The sequence below is a fragment of the Leptonychotes weddellii genome, chromosome 2 (assembly GCF_054177405.1).
Source record: "Leptonychotes weddellii isolate Sample4059 chromosome 2, ASM5417740v2, whole genome shotgun sequence".
In the NCBI taxonomy this organism is placed as follows: Eukaryota; Metazoa; Chordata; class Mammalia; order Carnivora; family Phocidae; genus Leptonychotes; species Leptonychotes weddellii.
In genome coordinates, this window is record NC_138370.1 from 41536401 (window position 1) to 41555530 (window position 19130).

The 19130-nt window shown below is 38.3% G+C and overlaps 1 protein-coding gene across 3 annotated transcripts in view; it reads left to right on the forward strand.

Annotated features, from left to right (window-relative positions):
• ELP3 (elongator acetyltransferase complex subunit 3) overlaps positions 1-19130 on the forward strand; it is a 97276-nt gene that overhangs the window by 39090 nt on the left and 39056 nt on the right. For all 3 annotated transcript variants that reach the window (XM_081810547.1, XM_081810559.1, XM_081810553.1), the window contains 3 exons: positions 1978-2139; positions 5227-5353; positions 15107-15300. In XM_081810547.1, the coding sequence (XP_081666673.1) occupies positions 1978-2139; positions 5227-5353; positions 15107-15300 (483 nt within the window). The remainder of the gene's footprint in view (positions 1-1977; positions 2140-5226; positions 5354-15106; positions 15301-19130) is intronic.

A 19130-nucleotide genomic window follows, 5' to 3' on the forward strand; every position in this document is an offset into this window, starting at 1 on the left:
TCTGTCTGCATGCCTTTCATGATCTGGGCAATAGAAAGATTAGCAGGTGATTTCCTCTTTCCTCTAGACAGATTCCCACTTGCACAGTTGCCCGTCCTCTAGTTTTTTCCCAGTGATGCAGGGTACTGTTGTGATGCTGAACTTTCTTTTAAGAACTACTGGAGGCCATATTTATGAAACAGGCAGTTAATAGGGAGATTTGTGATAACAATTTTGGAATGCTTGATTCTAATATGTTCTTATTTACTTTCTTAAACTAATTTAGAGTTTCTTGCTATCCTTTTTTTAAAATCAGTCTTCATGTGATTTCCTTTCTCCATAATATAGTATTTTAATTTTTTAAATATGGTTTTACCCAAACACAGTAATTGATACTCAAAGAAAATTATATTTAGCCATGGCATTATGTACTTCTGTTACTGCAGGTCTTGGTACCCACCTATTTGAGAGGTATGTGACTTTCTGATTTACTTCAAAAAAGCATAATGATTTAGTATCCTGTCTTAGGCAAGATTTGATAAAATCGGAGCCCTTTTTCTCTCTCATGATTCACTTTAGTAACTTTGGACTACTTATTTACTTTTTAGTTCTGTTGCCTCTGGTAATCCTGTATAAAACCTTATGGAATACAGTAATAAACAGTGTAAAAGAGTTTGAATGTCGAGAATGGAAAATTTCAGAATCAATCCTCCAGTTCAGTGATTCTTAACTTCGTTAATAACTGTTATTAACATTAAATAAGTCAGCTTTTATTGACAGTTAATGAAGAAGTGAACCTAAAGGAGTAGTTACAAAATTTTGGAAATTTTATGATTTTTGTACTTCAAGAAAGAACTTTGAACTTCTTTGAAAGGAAGGAAATTAAATGGGGGAAAGAAAAAAAAAAAGAGGTTTCCTTCACCCTCCCAAGGAATTGAGAAAGTTGTAGAAGGGTGCACCAAAAAGAATCACTGGGTTCTAGGACGTTAGAGAAGTTGAAAAGAGAAATCTGATGTTCCTTGCTGAATTGTCTAAGCAGTGCTATAAAGTGAAGTGTAGAACAAGGATTTGGAAGTCAGGTGGGCCCAATTTCAAATCCTGACTTGGATGTTATTAGCTCTGTGTCCTTGGACAAGGTACTTAATCTCTTTGAACCTCAGTTTCTTCATCTGTGAAATGAAAATAAGAAGACACACTTCATAGAGCTGATGGGAGCATTCCGTATGTACAGAGTGTCTCGCATAGTGCTTGGCACAGTGGCCTGCGTAAATGTTAGGTACCCCCTCACAGCAGCAGCCCCCTCAACAAGTCATTTTTACTTCTCTGGATTCTTGGCCAGCAATAAAACCATTAATTCAAGCAGCTTGAATCTAAAGTGTTACTCAGTACTTTGATACCTGGTGTTAGTGAAAGAGAAAAATGATGCCTAATTTTGTAAATCATTGCTAAAATTAATAGGCTTGGCAGAATGACTTGTGTGTATATAGAAGACATTTTATCTAAATTATTTCTATGATCATTATACATACCTACTCTCCCCTTCTTTTTTTTTCTTTTATTTAACATGACATAAAATATGGAGTGGGAAATAAATAAGGCAGATAGTTTTCACTTCTGTGAAAAGTGGTTGCTAGGGTTTCCACAGTTGAAATCACTGCTTTCAAGGAGATTATGGTTTGCAGCGTACTGTAGGAGGATAAGAATGATAATGAATGGTAACAGTACTATGTGCTAGTTCACTCATGTCAGTCCTATGAGGTATGACTCCTATTAGCTTCATTTTGCAGATAATGAAACCGAAGCACAGAGAGGTTAATAATAACATTCCTGTTTGCATAGTTAGGAAGTAGCAGAGCCAGGATTTGAACGCAGACAGTCTGGGTCTAGAGGCCACTCTCTTAACCAGTGTCTTACAGGACTAAGAGAAGACGGTCCTTTAAATGGGAGCAAATGTCTTAAAGCTGTGGTAGGTTGTTTACTTTTAGATTTGCTTGACAGGTATTCTGAGAGAAGCCTCACAAAGTGTATCGGAATTACTATTGAGACCAGACCAGATTATTGTATGAAGCGGCATTTAAGTGACATGTTGACCTATGGCTGCACAAGGCTGGAGATTGGGGTGCAGAGTGTCTACGAAGATGTGGCCAGAGATACCAACAGGTAAGATGGGGGTAAATGATTTCACACAAGTATCCTTCTAACTCCCACTGATTATATCTATGTTCATGTTCATCCTCTTCTCCTTCTTACCAATCTTAGAGAAATATATATAGGTATTCCTTCTTTTCAGGGTCATCCTTCTATCTCTGCTCTTAATTTCCATCCCCTTTCCTAATTTCTAGTCTTTACTGGCTCTTTTCCAGCAGCCTGTAAACGTGCTCTTCTCTCTTCCTGTTCTTGTCATAAACAGCCTTTCCCATTTGGAAAGCAGAAGGCAGGGCTCAAGATCGGTCATCTACAGCAGGAGAGAAGGCCAGGGGCATGGAAACAAAGAGAAAGGTTTGAACAAGAAGGACATCAGGGTGATATTTAAAAGATTAGTTTTTGTGAAGTGGATGCCAATAAGCAGAGTAGTGAAAGAAGGGTTGGGGAGCAATGGATATAAACTGAGAAATTTGGGAGGGTAAGAAAGGATGGAAATAAGGTTGACAGAGCCATATGAAGTTCTCTTGTAGAACTCTAGAAATAGATCACTGAGTTGAGGAGAAAAGATACACATGAAAGATTAGCTATATAAGGAACTTCATGATTAATTGGTAAATTAGAGAAAAACAAAAGATTTCAGGAGTTTATTAGGCAGCAGAGATCATTGATTGTGGATGTAAAGGCAGGCTTCGGGAAGTTGGTATGTGTTCAGTTGGACTTTAAAGGCTGCTTTACCAGGAGGGGCAGACATAATTGGGGGTTGTGGTAGGAGAAGGAAGTAAAAGGGAACTAGGGAAACATACACTGGTCAGCATCTTAGAAACCACCAGAAGAATGCCAGGCTAAGGAGAGAGGAATCTTTCCTTTAGGTACTAGAGGTCTTTTGGATACTTTTGAGCACAGGGAAGAATTACACAGAAATCAGGCTTAAGAAAGATTAACCTGAGTAGAATGTGCTCTTGTAGGAGAGAGTCTTAAACCGGAAGCACTGGTTGGCCTGCTGCAGTGATCAAGGGTTGTAACTGGAGATGGGAAGAGTCTCTTGAAGGTCAGGAAAGCTTTCTGAAAAGAATGACATCAGGGGCGCCTGGGTGGCTCAGTCGTTAAGCGTCTGCCTTCGGCTCAGGTCCTGATCCCAGGGTCCTGGGATCGAGCCCCACATCAGGCTCCCTGCTCAGCGGGAAGCCTGCTTCTCCCTCTCCCACTCCCCCTGCTTGTGTTCCCTCTCTCACTGTGTCTCTCTCTGTCAAATAAATAAATCTTTAAAAAAAAAAAAAAAAAAGAAAAGAATGACATCAGACTTGAGACTTACGGGAAGAGTATGACTTAGGTGGGGAAGAGGAAGATTATTTCAGACAGAAAGAAACATACAAGCAAAGTCCTGAGGATGGGTGCACGTGGTATATTTAGGGGATTTGGAGCAGGTTAGCTTGGTTAAGAGTGTAGAGCATGAGGTAGGAGAGTGGTAAGAGGTGAGGCTGAAAAAGTAAGCCATGGTGGCCAGATGATGAGGAAACTTAGAAATCAGCCCAGGGAGTTTGGGCTTTAATCTGAGGACAGGCTCTATGTTAAGTTGTGAGAGGAACATATCTGCATTTTAGATCCCTTTGGAAGGATCACAGTATGGAGGTGGATTAAGAAGAGCATGCTAGAAGGAAGACCAGTTAAGAGGCTGTTGCACTCATTTAAACAAGAAATGATGTTTTGAAAAGAAGTGAATGACAGTGTTTAGTGACTGAATGGAAATGGGGGTAGGAGAGAATGGGAAGTAGAGGAGTCTTGGAGGGAAGGTGAGTTTCATTTTTGGATGTACTGAATTCTAGATACATGTAGAACAACCAGTTGAGGGTCTCCTTTAGAGCAGAGCTGTCCAGCAGAACATTCTACAGTGATTGAAGTGTTCTACACCTGCACTGTTCACTATGATAGTGCAACTGAGGAACTGAATTTTTCATTTTAATTAAGTATAAACTGAGTGAGTACATGTGCCTAGGGACCATGGTATTGTACAGTAGAACTTTAGAGTGCTGGATATTTGCATGGGTTATCAGGAGAGAGGCTTTGCCTAGTCATATAAATTGGGAAGTGGTTAGCAAAAAGAGATTGGAAATGGTTTAATGGAAATGGATGGTAACATCCAGAGTAGGATGGAGTCCATTGTTTCTAGGATTTTGTGTGTGTGTGTGTGTGTGTGTGTGTGTGGTGAATGGGAATGTCTTGGAGGTGAAAGGATTGGCTTAGGGCTTCAGTTTATAGTAGCCCCAAACTGTTATTAGGGCTTGCTTTCTACTTGGATGTGGTACTAGAATGGTAAGATGATTTACCCAGCTGGCCCCAGATGGTTCTGCCTTGTCACTAAATCATTCACTCTTCTCACTTTTTTAAGGACCTTGGAGACCACCAGAATGAAATCTATTTTGTATGTAGGTGACATTCTTCATCTCTGTCTGTCTCCAAATAATTTCAAAAGATTTTTAAAGGAAAGAGCATAACAAGAGGCTGCTTTTGCATGGTTTTGAGCTCATTTTTTTGGTTTTAACTTAAATATTTACATCAGTAAGCTTACTTCAGCTGATGATGCTAAACCAAATAATTTTTTTTTTAAAGATTTTATTTATTTATTTGAGAGAGAGAATGAGATAGAGAGAGCATGAGAGGGGGGAGGGTCAGAGGGAGAAGCAGACTCCCTGCTGAGCAGGGAGCCCAATGTGGGACTCGATCCCAGGACTCCAGGATCATGACCTGAACCGAAGGCAGTCGCTTAACCAACTGAGCCACCCAGGCGCCCTAAATAATTTTTTTTTATAGTCCAAATAATTTTAGTATACATTAACTCTGGTTAACCCAGTCATTTACTGTCACAGCCTTGAGTAAGTACATGGGGAATTTCTGAGAAATATCTCAGAAGTGAAATTATTTATTTCCAGGCCTTCTCAGAGCTAGAGATATAAAAATGGTTTTCTGAGATTTTTATTCCCCAACCATATTATTCTTCATTATAAAACTACCATTACATGTCTCAGAGATTGTTTTCCCTCTGTTCCTTGTGTTAACCTCCCTTCCCATTTATTTGTATAACAGATGTGAATTTTCTTTCCTCAGGGGCCACACTGTGAAGGCAGTATGTGAGTCATTTCACCTGGCCAAGGATTCTGGGTTCAAAGTCGTGGCTCATATGATGCCTGATCTGCCAAATGTGGGACTAGAGAGAGACATTGAACAGTTTACAGTAAGTGTTGCCTTAAACCAGGCTAATTTAGAATGCCTCTGTATGCTGCTCTGTCTACCCTCTCTGCTCTTTTTGATTATTTACTGCTGATTTCCCTATCATTATTTAAGCAATATGTCCTCATTATAGAACAGTAGAAACACTGTAGTGAAAGAAAAGTCATTCATAGCCCCAACACCAAATAAAACCCTAACATTTTAATATACTTCTTTCTAGAATTTTTTTATGCTTAGGCTTTTTGGAGGGATAAGGTAGTTTATACATATATACACACAGACACATATATATGGTAAGTAATTATTTTAATGGCTTTTTCACTTAACGTAATGCAAGCATTTATCTTGTTATATAGCCTGGTCTCTGTTAAAATGTTAACATATTTAAATGTGTACTTAATTTCCATTAAATAAATATGCCATACTTTGCTTAATTCCTTCCAAATTTTTTTAAATTGAAGTTATTGCCAGTTTTTTATATTGTAAATAGCACTGCAGGTGAACAGTTTTATGCCTATAACTTTTTGTAGTATTTAGGATTATTTCTTTAAGATAAATTCCCTGGAGTAGAATTACCAGGTAAAGGTATAAACATTTAAAGAATCTCACCACATTAGTTGCTTTTCAGACGGTTGTAATAATTTAGTCATTTTAGCAGGGTTATCTTTTTCCCCAAATCTCTCCTGTTTATGTATTTACATACACACACAGATAAAATGTTTCTATCTTTGCTAATTTGGTGGATTAAAGTGCCATTTCAACTTGTATTTCATAATTATAGTAATATATTTTTCAGGTTTGCATGTAATAATCATAATTCTTGCATCTTTTTAGAATTGTGTGTTTTTGTTCTCTGACCAATTACTCTGTTGGATATGAATATTTTTAATGTTAATTTAGATGAACTTTCTAGGTAAGGACATTCTGGATTCATTGGGGGTTTTTTGTTTTTTTTAAAGATTTTATTTATCTGAGAGAGAGCACACGTGAGCACACGATTAGTGGAGAGGGGCAGAGGGAGACAAAGAAGCAGACTCCTCACTGAGCAGGGAGCCCAGGACCCTAAGATCATGGCCTAAGCCGAGGGCAGATGCTTAACCGACTGAGCCACACAGGCGCTCCTCATTGGTTTTTTAAAAATAGTTGTTACAAATATTTTTGCCCACTTTGTCTTGGGCCTTTCACTTTTGTATCTGTTGTCAAATCCATCCTTTATTTATGATTTCTTCAGATGCTTCTGAACTTAGAGCTGCTTTTCTCTTCCAGGATTTCATTAAACAGTAAGAGAAAATACTCTTACTAGGGTTTTCCTAGGTTTTCTGTTTTTTAAATTTTAATACCTAACTCTGGGTTGGTTGGTTTTGGTTTTTGTTCTTTGCTTTTTTGTTTTTTGGATTTTTTTGTTGTTGTTGTTACTCTGTCACATGTTTGCTTGATCTGTGTTCCTGTTGTCTTGGGAAATGAGATTGATCAGAACTCTTTTTTTTTTTTTTTTTTCTCCTCCAGATTCTCAGCTAGAGAAAGTACCTTTGGGATATTCTTTTAGAGAAGAGAGTGAAAGTATTTATCAAGTTATTTCATTCACAAAAATAGTTTATTTTACTCTATTTAGAAAAATGGATTTCACCTTGCCTTATTTGTGACATATTTAATAATTCTTTCTTTCCTTGTCAGAAGTTTATCTTTATAATTTTTAAGCCAGTGAATTACAACCAAAGGCCAATTTATAAGATAGTACTAATTCATAAATATCCCTGTAACTAATTCCCCTGTGTTAGCTGTGTAAAGATTTTGAATCTAATACTAATAGCCTCTCCTCAGTGGTTAATAGCCAGGTACCCAGACTCCAATTCTAAAAGGCCCCTGAAACACTTTTCTTTAACACAGCTCCTAGGTGGACCAGAGATATAGTCAGAATTCATAACTTTAGGTGTCCTTTGAAAAAAATATGGCATGTTTCAAATAATAGCAAATAGCTGAGTCTTACTATTCATTTTCCTTACTGTCTTCAAAATATAGTTCAGTGATAATATTGCAAAGACAATTCTTCATGTAAATAAATATATCTTCTTGTTTGTAATCTTTTCAGAAAAACTCAAAGGGAATATGAACAGACTGTATGCCTTTTCTGACTGCATCCCAGCAAATAAAGGAGTGACAAAATAGAGCTAACATTTCTCTCTAGAGGAAAATTCTCTGCAAAATTAAATTGCCTTAAAATAAAGAATTTCTACAAATCAGTAAGAAAAAAGCAGACAGCCCAATAGGAGAATGGCAAAAACATTTGAACAAGCACTTCACAAATAGGATATTCAAACAGCCGATAAACATATTTAAAAGTTCTCAAAGTCATTAATCTTCAAAGAAATGAAATTTAAAACTATGATGCATTCCTACTATATATTCACCAGAAAAGCTAAGAAGAGCTAAAATGAAAAAAAGACTAAATCAGATGTTGCTAAGAGTATGGAGCAACTAGAATTCTTCATTTACTGCTAGTACATTGGTACATCATGTATGACATTATCTACTAAGGGTGAATATATGCATACCCCATGACCCAGTAATTGTACTCCTAGATGTATACTCAACAGAAATGCCTACACATATTTACCAAAAGTCACGGTCACAAATTACTATTGGTAATATCATCAGAGTGGCAACAAGTGTCCATTTAACAACAGAATGCATAAATAAATTATGATGTAGTCATACAATGAAATACTATAAAAAATAATAAATTAATTACAACCTCATGCAACAACATGACTGATTCTTTTCAACATAAAATTGAGCAAAGGAAACCTGATCCAAAAGACTACCCAACATACAATTCTGTTAATATGAAGTCCAAAAACTTTGGGTGGAATTGTAACTGGAAACAGGCATGAGGTGGGCTTCTAAGGTTTTGATATTCTTTTTCTTAATTTGAGTGTCTGGGTGCTGGTTATAAGATGGTGTAAAAATCCGTCAAGATATACACTTAGAGTTTGTGAACTTTTCTGTATCTAAGATACACTCCAATAAAAGTTTACACAAAAACTTTTAAAACTAATTTTTGTTTAGGAGATCTTGTTCGGGCCTATTTGGAATTCACAGCCTTTCCTGAATTAGTAGGACTAGCAGAGGGAGAGGGAGCAGACTGCCCACTGAGCAGGGAACCCCATACAGGACCTGATCCCAGGACCCTGAGATCATGACCTGAGCTGAAGGCAGACGCTTAACCAACTGAGCCACCCAGGCACCCCTATTTTATACTTTAAAAACTTTTTTCCCTACTTTATTTTATTGTCCCATCATTAGCAACCCACAGATATATTTTCCCTAATTAATGTGTTTTGTTCCATAGGAAGTGTTGCTAAATCGGGAGTCTGTCTTATAATTACAGAAGTGTACCAAATGTTATATTTGTAGAGGACGGGATAGCCTTGCCTGGCACGGATCCATAAAGCTACTACCTAGCCTGCTGAGATATCACAGCTATATCTTGGGTTGTATGCCTACAGTGTGCTAGTTATAAATTGACTTAGACCTCACACCTTGTTGTTTAGGTCAGCTCTGGGTCACTACTCTTAGTATCTGTTTATTTGCATCTGTTCATGACAAATTCACACTCTTATCTAGTGGTAGGTGCAGAGCTTGTAACTGTGTGTGATAAATAGCATTTGCTTATATTTTCCGGGAACTCAAAAATGAAGCTTCCTTTTTTCTTACAAAGCTGGAAGTCCTTGTTGTGGTGGAAATTCAGGAATTTATCCTGAAAGCATTAACTTCACCCTTTCCAGCTATCCTCAGATAGGACTTATTTATTACTCAAAGTAACTTTTAGCTGTTTGGTGTTTTATTCCTTTAAAAATTAGACTGCTCTTGAATATCCACACTAAGATTGCTGAAAATGCTTGAAGAACATTTATTTCTCTTCAGAATCTCTTGTCAGTTACCAGAAGTCTTTCAAAGTCTATTAACATCTGACACAAGTTCTTTTTTTCCCCCACTGAGCCAGTGTGATTGAGTTACTACTGTTTGGCAGGGATGGCTAGCGGTATTTGTTGTTACTTGTTTTTAATATAAAGGCTTGTTATGAAGATAGTGGCATAGGAAACAAGTCACTGTAGCATTCTATCAGAAAAGACCACCTGTTGTAGTCTCTTCAATTGAGGAAGCCGGCCTGATGAGATTACGTAACTGGTCAAGTCAGTGGTGCGTCTCAGGTAGAACCCAAGCTCTTAGGTAAGCACCCTTTCCATGGCACCTTTCTGTGGTAACTTTTTTAGGTGGAGGGAAGTTTGACTATGAATGACTATTCATGACCTGAATGATGTTGAAATACAAGTCAAGTTGGATCTTAACAAAACTTTAAACCTCATTCTACTTTTAGTTATTTTTTATTTGAATCAAAGGAATACATGCATAATTTTAAAAGTCAAATTGTACCGAAAAACCTACAGTGAAAGACAACAATACCTTCCTTTCCTTTTCCTTGAGTGCACCCAGACAGATCATGTTACAAACGCTCCAGTGTCTCTGCTTCTCCCTCCCCTTCATTCCTCAAACCGACTGCAGTTTGGCTCCCACCCTTCACTGAAACTCTTCTCTCGAATGTTGTAAAAGACTTCCTAATCTCCAGATGCAAAGGATACTTCTCTGCTGTCATGTTATTCAGTCTTAGCATTTGTTGTTGTTAAAGACTGTCTCCGTTTTGGGATTCTCACCCTCCTGGCTTTTGTGACTCTTCTGTCTCCTGGCTCTCTTCTTACCTCCAGGACTCTTTCTTTTCTGCTCTGTCTTCTTTTTCTTCCCACCACTGAAATGTAGGTTCTGTCTTTTGCTCTCTTCTGTCTGCTTGCCTTTCTTCTATTCTAACTTGACCACTTACACTTCGGTGAGTCTCATTTTCTCTCCAGCCTGAAGCCTTAGGCTCTTCAGACCAGTCTTGCAGACTTAATACTCTGCAACTAGCACTAGATGTCTTACATGTAGTTAGAACTTGGTATGTCCAGTGTGGACATATTTATCCTTTCCCCCAGCCGTCTCTTCCTCTTTTTTTTTTTCCTGTCATGCTTGGTGGCCTCTTCATCCACATATTCTCCCTAGCCAGAAATTCAGGAGTCCTTCAGGAGCAAGTAGAGAATATGTGGACTCTGGAGCCAGACCGCCTAGTTTGGATCCTGGCCCCCAGTACTTAGTAACAGACTGTTTGACTGCTTTGTTCCCCAGTTTCCTCATCTCAAAAATGAGATTAATTATAGTATCTCCCTATTATGAAGATTAGCTGAGAAAATGGATGTAACACACTTAGAAACATGCCTGGCACGTAGTGAGCACTCAGTAAATCTTTGCTGCTGTGACTATCCCTTCATACCTTGAATCTAACTCCACAGGAGGTTGTCAGTAACTCCCTCTGCCTGTCCTTCAGAGCTCCCCTCCTCTCGGTCCCCGCTGCCACAACTTCAGTTCATACTTTCATCAGCTCACCTACACAGTTAGACAGCTTCTCAACTAAATCACCCAGCCACCAGCCCTCTTCCCTTCTGATGTTCCATTCGCATTGCACCAGACTGATGTTTATCAGATTAATTTTTTATCTTTACAATATAAAAGTTGTTAAATAATAAAATCACTATTAAATATTACTTGAAAATTCAGTACATCCTAGAGAGATCATATCAAAACACAGTAGTAGTCCTCTGCCACTTTCAACTGTTGTAGCTGGAGTTTTTTTCTGGGTATTTACCCCTCTGTATTTCTTACTACCATGCTTGGATTGCTTTTTCCTGATGATTTTGGATAGATTCTCTTGTCTTATTGTAGGTGAAAAGTTAATTCTTCTAAACTCTGCTCCCATTCTCCCAATATTGTTACATCACTATCTTAGCTACATTAGTAGTCAATGTTTACATTACAGTTTTTACATAAATTATTACTGACATAGAGCCAAGTAATATACTAACATTCTTTTCTTGAATAACATTTTGGGTTTTTTCTAGAATTAATAACTGTCTTTTTTTTAATTTGCTTAGTTCTCTATGCACCTGTAACTTTCAAGGGTACCCACCCACTCAATGTTAAGGCCTCTCTACCAGTGGCCTAATTAATCAGATATTCTCTCAGTTCCTTTTTTAGGCTACTGACATGACTCATGGATGTCTTGTCCTCCAACTCCAAACTGGACTGGCAGTTCTCTGTGCCTGGTTCACAACTGTCCTCCTGGACACTTCTCTTCACCAATCTCCTGGATTGGATTCTTTGTTTTCTGGTTTCCAAGTTAACCCTTTTTATTTGTTTATTCCTTGACTTTACTAAAACACATTTTCCACCAGTTTCCTTAAGAAATATTCATCATAGAAAGTAAGGCTTTGGTGTGCTCGAAAAAATGGCTCTATGCAACCTTCACACTTACAGAATTGTGTAAAAACATTTTTTTAAGGCATTGCACCATTGCCTTGTAGCTTTTAGCATTGCTGTTAAGAGCACAATTTTGTTTTTATTCCTTATTCTTTAATCCTATGATCTATGTAACCTGGGTGTTTTGTTAACTCTGGAATATTTTAGAAAATTGTCTTTATCCCATATGTTGTGAAATTTCACAGTGCTGTATCTTGGCAAGAGGTTTTTAACTAATTGTGCTAGATTTTTGAAGGATCTGTCATCTGGGAAATTTCCTTGTACCACTGGATAATTTTCCCCTTTCATTTTCTATGTTCTCTTTCTTTTTTTTTTTTTTTTTAAAGATTTATTTATTTATTTGAGAGAGCGAGAATGAGAGAGAGAGAGAGTACATGAGAGGGGGGAGGGTTAGAGGGAGAAGCAGGCTTCTCGCCGAGCAGGGAGCCCGATGCGGGACTCGATCCAGGGACTCCAGGATCGTGACCTGAGCCGAAGGCAGTCGCTTAACCAACTGAGCCACCCAGGCGCCCTCTATGTTCTCTTTCTAAAACTCCTATTAAGTAAATGTTGGATCTCCCAGGTTCGTCTTTTTTATATTTTTTACCTATTTGTCCTTTTTTTTCTGCTTTCTTCTATTCTCATGTTTATCTTTCAACTTTTCTGTTAAGTGTTATTATTTTTGTTATAGCTTTGATTTTCAAGAGTTCTTTCTTACCTTCTGGTTGTTTTTCTCTAGCATCTTGTTCTTGTTTAATAGATGTAATAGATCTTCTCTCTCTGAAGGAATTATAGGGGTTTTTAAGTTTCATTTTCCTTTATGCAATGCATCTTTCCTCCAAGTTCCTTTTTTTTCTTTTTGTTTTGTTCTGCCCTTTATTTTTTAGGCTTCCTCCAAGTTTCTGGTGATCCTTAGCCAAATGGTCATACTTTAAAAGTAAGGGACGGGGGGGCCTGGGTAGCTTAGTCAGTTAAGCATCCAACTCTTGATTTTGTCTCAGGTCATGATCTCAGGTTGTGAGATTAAGCCCCATGTCAGGCTCCGTGCTGGGCATGGAGCCTGCTTAAGAGGCTTTCTTTCCCTCTCCCTCTGCTCCACCCAACCCCCCTTAAAAAAATTAAAATTAAAAAATTAAGGGGCTGAAAGAACAGATTGCAAGGTCTAGGTAGCTAGCTGCTGGGATACCTCATTGAAGGATATTCATATAATCTCTCCTTTTCTTTTTTTAAGGTTTTATTTTATTTATATTTTTTAAGATTTTATTTTTCAGTAATCTACACCCAACCATAGGGCTTGAACTCACAACCCCAAGATCAAGAGTCACATGCTCTCCAACTGAGCCAGCCAGATGTGCCCCAGCTCTCCTTTTCTTTAGGGGATTCTCAAATGTCAGTATCTTGAACTCTTATTTAGGGCCATTTGATTAATCCAGAGATGAACTCTCCCAACTTCCTGCTTGGGGGTGGCTGGTATGAGTAGGTCACAGAAAATTGACTGCTGGTATCCAGGGAGCAAGGCAGGGAATCCACCAGTGAGTGTGCTGGCTTTCACTTAATCTCTCTGTCTTCAGCCTTTATCCTCACCTAGGCCTTCCTTTGTACCTGGAATCTCAGAATCCAGCAGTTTCTCCAGGGAACAAATGGGCAGGTGACTACCTGTAGGCAGGCCAAAGGAATAAGGGATAAATCCCTCCATGTTCAGACAGAAGAAATCCTGTGATTTCTTCCATCCTGCCTGGTTAATGGTACTTTTGACCCATGAGCTTTTCTGGGACTCTAGTGTGACTGAGCTGGACTTTCATGGGTATCCACTTTTGCAGATACTTTGTTTACAGTTTTATTTACTTGCAAAGTCATTTACCAATCTTCATCCATTTTCTGTCTTCCAAAAATTTATTACCATCACTGGTCCTGTCCTCTAACACCCAACTGATTTCCTCTGATGTTCTTTTTGTTCTTCTGGGTTTATACTTTTTTAAAAGTTCATCTCTTATATTACAGTGATTTTGGAGGGAAAGGAAGGAAACACACGTTTCAATTCTCCATGTTTAACCAGAAGTCCAGAACCAATTTCATCTATCATCATTCTTACCAACCCAGCTATCTTCTAAATTTATCATATAAGCCCTTGAACTACTTTTCTGAAATCCCATATTCCATTATGGATTCAGACTAGGTACAGAATGACTTGCCATATGTGTTCTTTTGGGTGGCTATAGAATACTTATAAAGGCCTAATGAATCATTGATATATAAATGTTATAGGGAAAATTACATGCAATTACAGAAGAATATCCCTAAGACCAAATGATGCACAAAGAATACAGCATTTAAGAATATGACAGAAATCAATGAGAGAGATCGAAAAGTCTGTAGTTACATTTCTTTGAAAAGCAAGTTAAGCTTTGGAAAGCTCTACAAGAATAATGGAGCACAAGATAAAAAGCATTGTTATAGTCACGATGTAGTACAGCTGGCTCTCTAGGTACTAATGCCACGTGGGGTGAGAGGAAACTGAGTCCACCTTCATTCCTCTATCACGCACTGTGCTAAAGTAAGAGCAAATGAGCAGTGCAAAGTCATGGAAAGGACAATGCCTGGTGTCTCCTTGCTTTATCCCAAATAAAGCCAGCTGAGATGATATAGTACAGGAAATGACTATGTCAAAGTAGATAAATTAGATGTATTTCTCAGTGTCTAGATAACAGATAGTGTGTATCCCAGGTTAGGAATGGTGCCAGTTGACCTGAAGAGGGATTGGCATACTCTTTCTGCTAAGGGCTGTATAGTAAACATTTTAGTTTTTGCAGGCAAGTGATGATCTCTGTCACAACTTTTTTAAAAGTTGGAACAGTTAAGCATATTCTATTATGAAAGGAGGATACAGTCTAGAGGTGAAGGCGGGCATCGAATAAATTATCAGTGTGATGATACTAAGAAAGCAGTAATATAGAATTCAGTATGAATTTTTTTTTTTTTTTAAGTGAGGCAACTTGTATTTGAAGGTCAGGAAGGTCTCTCTGAAGAATTGGCATTCATGCCGAGACCTGGAGATTAGCTAGATGAAGTAAAATTGATGTACTTTCCAGACAGAGGAAATTGCCTTTGCAAAGGCAGAGAGGCAGGTGGTGAGGAGATGAGATTGCAGCAGTAGACAGGGGCTGGATTAACGAGGGCTTTGTAACCCAGCATGCACACATTTTGCTCCAGTGAGACTGTAAAAACAATGAGTTGCTATTTTGTTCCATCAAGGCAGTCTAAGGACTTGGTAGGTATGTGAGAGAAGCTGGCCCAGGACTGAAACTTGACCATGGAACCTTCATCAATCTCTACATAACTAATGGAGTTGTAATTTTCTATTCTCCATTCACAGGAATTTTTTGAGAACCCTGCTTTTCGTCCTGATGGTTTGAAACTCTACCCTACTCTGGTGATTCGTGGAACTGGGCTTTATGAGCTGTGGAAGTCAGGAAGATATAAGAGTTATTCTCCTAGCGACCTGATCGAATTGGTGGCTCGGATCCTTGCTCTTGTGCCTCCATGGACTCGAGTGTACCGAGTGCAGAGGTAGTGTGTTCTCTTTTATGCCAGAAGTAATCAGTGATGAGTCTGTCTGTTTAATTTCTAATGAGAGCAGTCCGAGTTAATATTGAGGGGTTTGAATCTTATTTTTTTTTTAATTAAAAATGAGACCTGGAATGCTGTCTATACATAGACAGAGATGGAAATCATGTCAAGCCACTTTGCCAGTATCTTATTTATTCATGTATTCATCTCTCCATTGCTTCATGTGCCAGGAAATGGAGTTATGATGGTACATATGCATGATGTTGGTTCCAGAATTTCCTTTTACAGGTCTACTTCAATCTGGATACAGTAGTGAGTATGGAAGGAGGAAGTGTAGCCATGTGTCTGTTATCCCTGTTGCAGAGCCTCTAAAGAAAAAAAAGAAAGAGTAGCTATAATCATTCTTCACAGATATTAATGTAAATGTGGAGAAAGAGTAACCTATTCCTGATGGCATGAAAGAAATCATCTTAATGGCTTTTTTCCTAGTGGAGAGAAAACCTAAGATCTCATTTGCATTCATGACATACATACATACATATGTTTATTTATTTATTTTACAAGAAACATAACATGGAAGAAAAATTTTAGGAACCATAAAGTTACCTGTCTACCTACAATCCTGACAAAGCCATCCCTGTCTTTGCTGTTCAGGAAGGCACATTTCCACCATCTTGCCAAAAGCTGCCTAGATTCTAGTACAAACAGAAGGTTTGAAAAGGTGACTAGCAAATGCATGTACAATCAGTTGCTGTGATTATTACTCCACTGAGCACAAAAATTGTGTTCCTCATAATATAAAACAGTGAGTACTGAAAATAAGCAGAATGAAGAAAATTATCAAGAATATAAAATAATGGATTTGCTTAAAAGTTGAAGGATATTTACACACCATACTTCTGCCACAACGTATTTGATTTCTTAAATTTTTTTAAATTATTGGCCCAGTTTAAGGATCTAAATTGCCCATATGATTTCTGGTTTTTTTTCTTTTAAATACTGAGGAAAACTCAGCTGCCAAAACTGTTTGCATTGTCCTTCCCCTTCTTTTTCAACCCTTCTGAAACTCAGTTCAAAAGACATTAGAAGGTGTTCCAACGATACAGCCATCCGCACAGAAGTAGGGAGCCACAGGGCGGGTATGTAGGCTGCACCTGTGGAGGAGGCCGTGGTGTGGCGTGGTCTCTGGCAGCCCAGATGTGGTAAAAAGGGCATTCTCGCCAAGGGCTGGTCTGGCACAGGATGTCAGAACTGAGCAGGGTGAGGAGCATATCTCTGGGGTGGGTGCAGAGAAGAGGACAGCAACGGAAGATTGGTTACTTGCAGAGCGTTGATCTAGGAAAGTAGACAATATTAAGGATAATGGGAGCTAGGTTTTGTGTTACCTGGAATGGAAATTACAAGTGTGAAAAAGAAAATTAGAGTGCACCCTGTGGTGTTTTAGAATAGGAGATACTGGTGTGAACTCATGGTTTTCAACATATAGGAAGATATAGAAATGTATAATAAATAATAAATACAGTGTGTCTTTTTTACAGTCTGTTTAAAGCCATGTTTTTTTGCATTTTTTTGCCATTTGTTGGTGATTTCACTATTTAAAATGACCCTTAAGGGTAGTACTGAAATGTTGTGTAGTGTTCCTAAGTGCAAGAAAGCTATGATGTGCCTTCTGGAGAAAATAGATGTGTTAGATAAGCTTCATTCAGCCTTGAGTTACAGCACTGTTGGCCGGGAGTTCAATATTGAATCAATAATTATATATATAAGGTGTTGTTAAACACATGTGAAACAAGGTTATATGTTGATCAGTTAATGAAAATGTTGTGACCAAAGGCTCACAGGAACCTAGCCCTGTATTCCCCCTAGGAGCAGTGTTTTAATATTCACTAACTCAGCGTTCATGGCAACTTTGTAGAACATAGCTACTGCGAATAATGCGAATTGTTTCAGAATACCTCCCTACAACATGCTTATTAATTACAGAGCAGAAATAAGTAACTTGACTGTGGAGAAGACTGGCAGCTGGTCAAAGTGAATATCATCAGTAACAGGACAAGTCAGTTATGTGCCACATGATAGTATGACAGTATCACTTCTGTGTTACTCAGCCAAAATTCCATAATCTGAATTTAATTATGAGGAAACAGCAGACAATCCCAAATTGAGGGATATTCTAAAAAATAGTGTGAAATCTTCAAAATTATAAGAATTAAGGAAAGAGTTTCATTTTGAAGGAGACTAAAAAGTCATGATACCTAAATACAACACAGGGTTCTGACTGGACCCTTTTGCTATAAAGGACATTATTTAGACACTGGTGAACCTGCAGTGGAGTCCAGGATTAGACAGTAGTAAAGTACCGGTGTTAATTTCCGGATTTTGATGGTTGTATTATGATTGTGTAAGAGAATATCCCTGTTGTAGGAAATACTTTTAAGTATTCTGAGGGTGTAGGAACATCTTGTTCCCAATTTACCATCAAATAATTTAGGAAAATAGTTATTTGTACTGCACTTGGGACTTTTTCTGTAACTTTGTAAAAATGTAAATTAATACAAAAGAAAACAAAGATGCAATAAGTAGTATTAACAAAGACAAAAGAAAAAGATTATTTGCATTTAACTGACTTGAGCAACTAGATACAAGTGAAGATACTACTTCCCAGCAGCGGAGTGTAACAACAGATCTGTTGTGTTGACCTTAATTTAATGATAGTGATCTTATCAGCTCTGAGTACCTGAGACACTTACCTGGCCCTTATTATTCATAGTGAGCCCTAACACATATTTCCCCCATAGGGACCAGTGTTGCTGGACTAGCCCTTGTTATAATTGCAGGACACACTGCAGCAAAACCATCAGGGGACTTTGAGAAACAAGATTTGTTACTCAAATGTCCTGGAGGGTAGCCAGCAAACCCAATAGGTACACAGTGAGCTTGAGAGGGAATGGGGGAAAGGCATGAACCTGGGCCTCTCTGCCTTTATTAGGATCCAAGGGTGGAGTGTCTAGGGTTTTGTGGGTTCACTCATTATTGGTTAATTTAAAGAATAAGAGTGGGAATTAGGGTATGATAAGGAAGAAATGGGGCCACTCAGTGGGCCAGTTATCTAGGTTACCCAGGGCTTTCTGAAAGAGGGAACTTCGTTGGGGGAAGGGGCAGTCTAAATCCTTATCTGGTTGTTTTGCTAGTTGCTGTGTCACACAGCTGGCAATATGTTTACTCAGGATGGATGTCTTTTGAAATGGATGCCTCAGCAATCAAAAACTTAATGTCAGGCACTTACACTACTGGGCAACCAGAGAGCTCAGAAGATAGTACTTCCCAGCAGCAGAGAATGGCAGCAAATATCACGGAGTAGATAGAAATTTCACAGCCATACACACCATAGTTTCTTACCATAAGTAACAAGGCATAACTCACACAATCAGGTGAAGAATTTGCATTCTCCCCCTTCACTTTCAGTTTTAAATTTCTTACTGCTGTAACCAGTGAGTCAAAAGCAACAGAGACATTGCTATAACATTAAAAGCTTAATTTTATAGACCATGAAATATCACCATGGGACATTGTCCTGGCCTACCACCAAGAAAATAAAGACTTTGAGAAAACAAGAGCAGCAAAATAATCTCTATAGCAGAATTGTGAGGGCATCATGACCAGAAGAATTAAGAACATGTGTGTTAACCATACACAAAAATAGACTCCAAATGGTTGAAAGACCTCAATGTGAGACAGGAGTCCATCAAAATCCTAAAGGAGAACACAGGCAGCAACCTCTTTGACCTCAGCCGAAGCAACTTCTTTCTAGAAACATCGCCAAAGGCAAG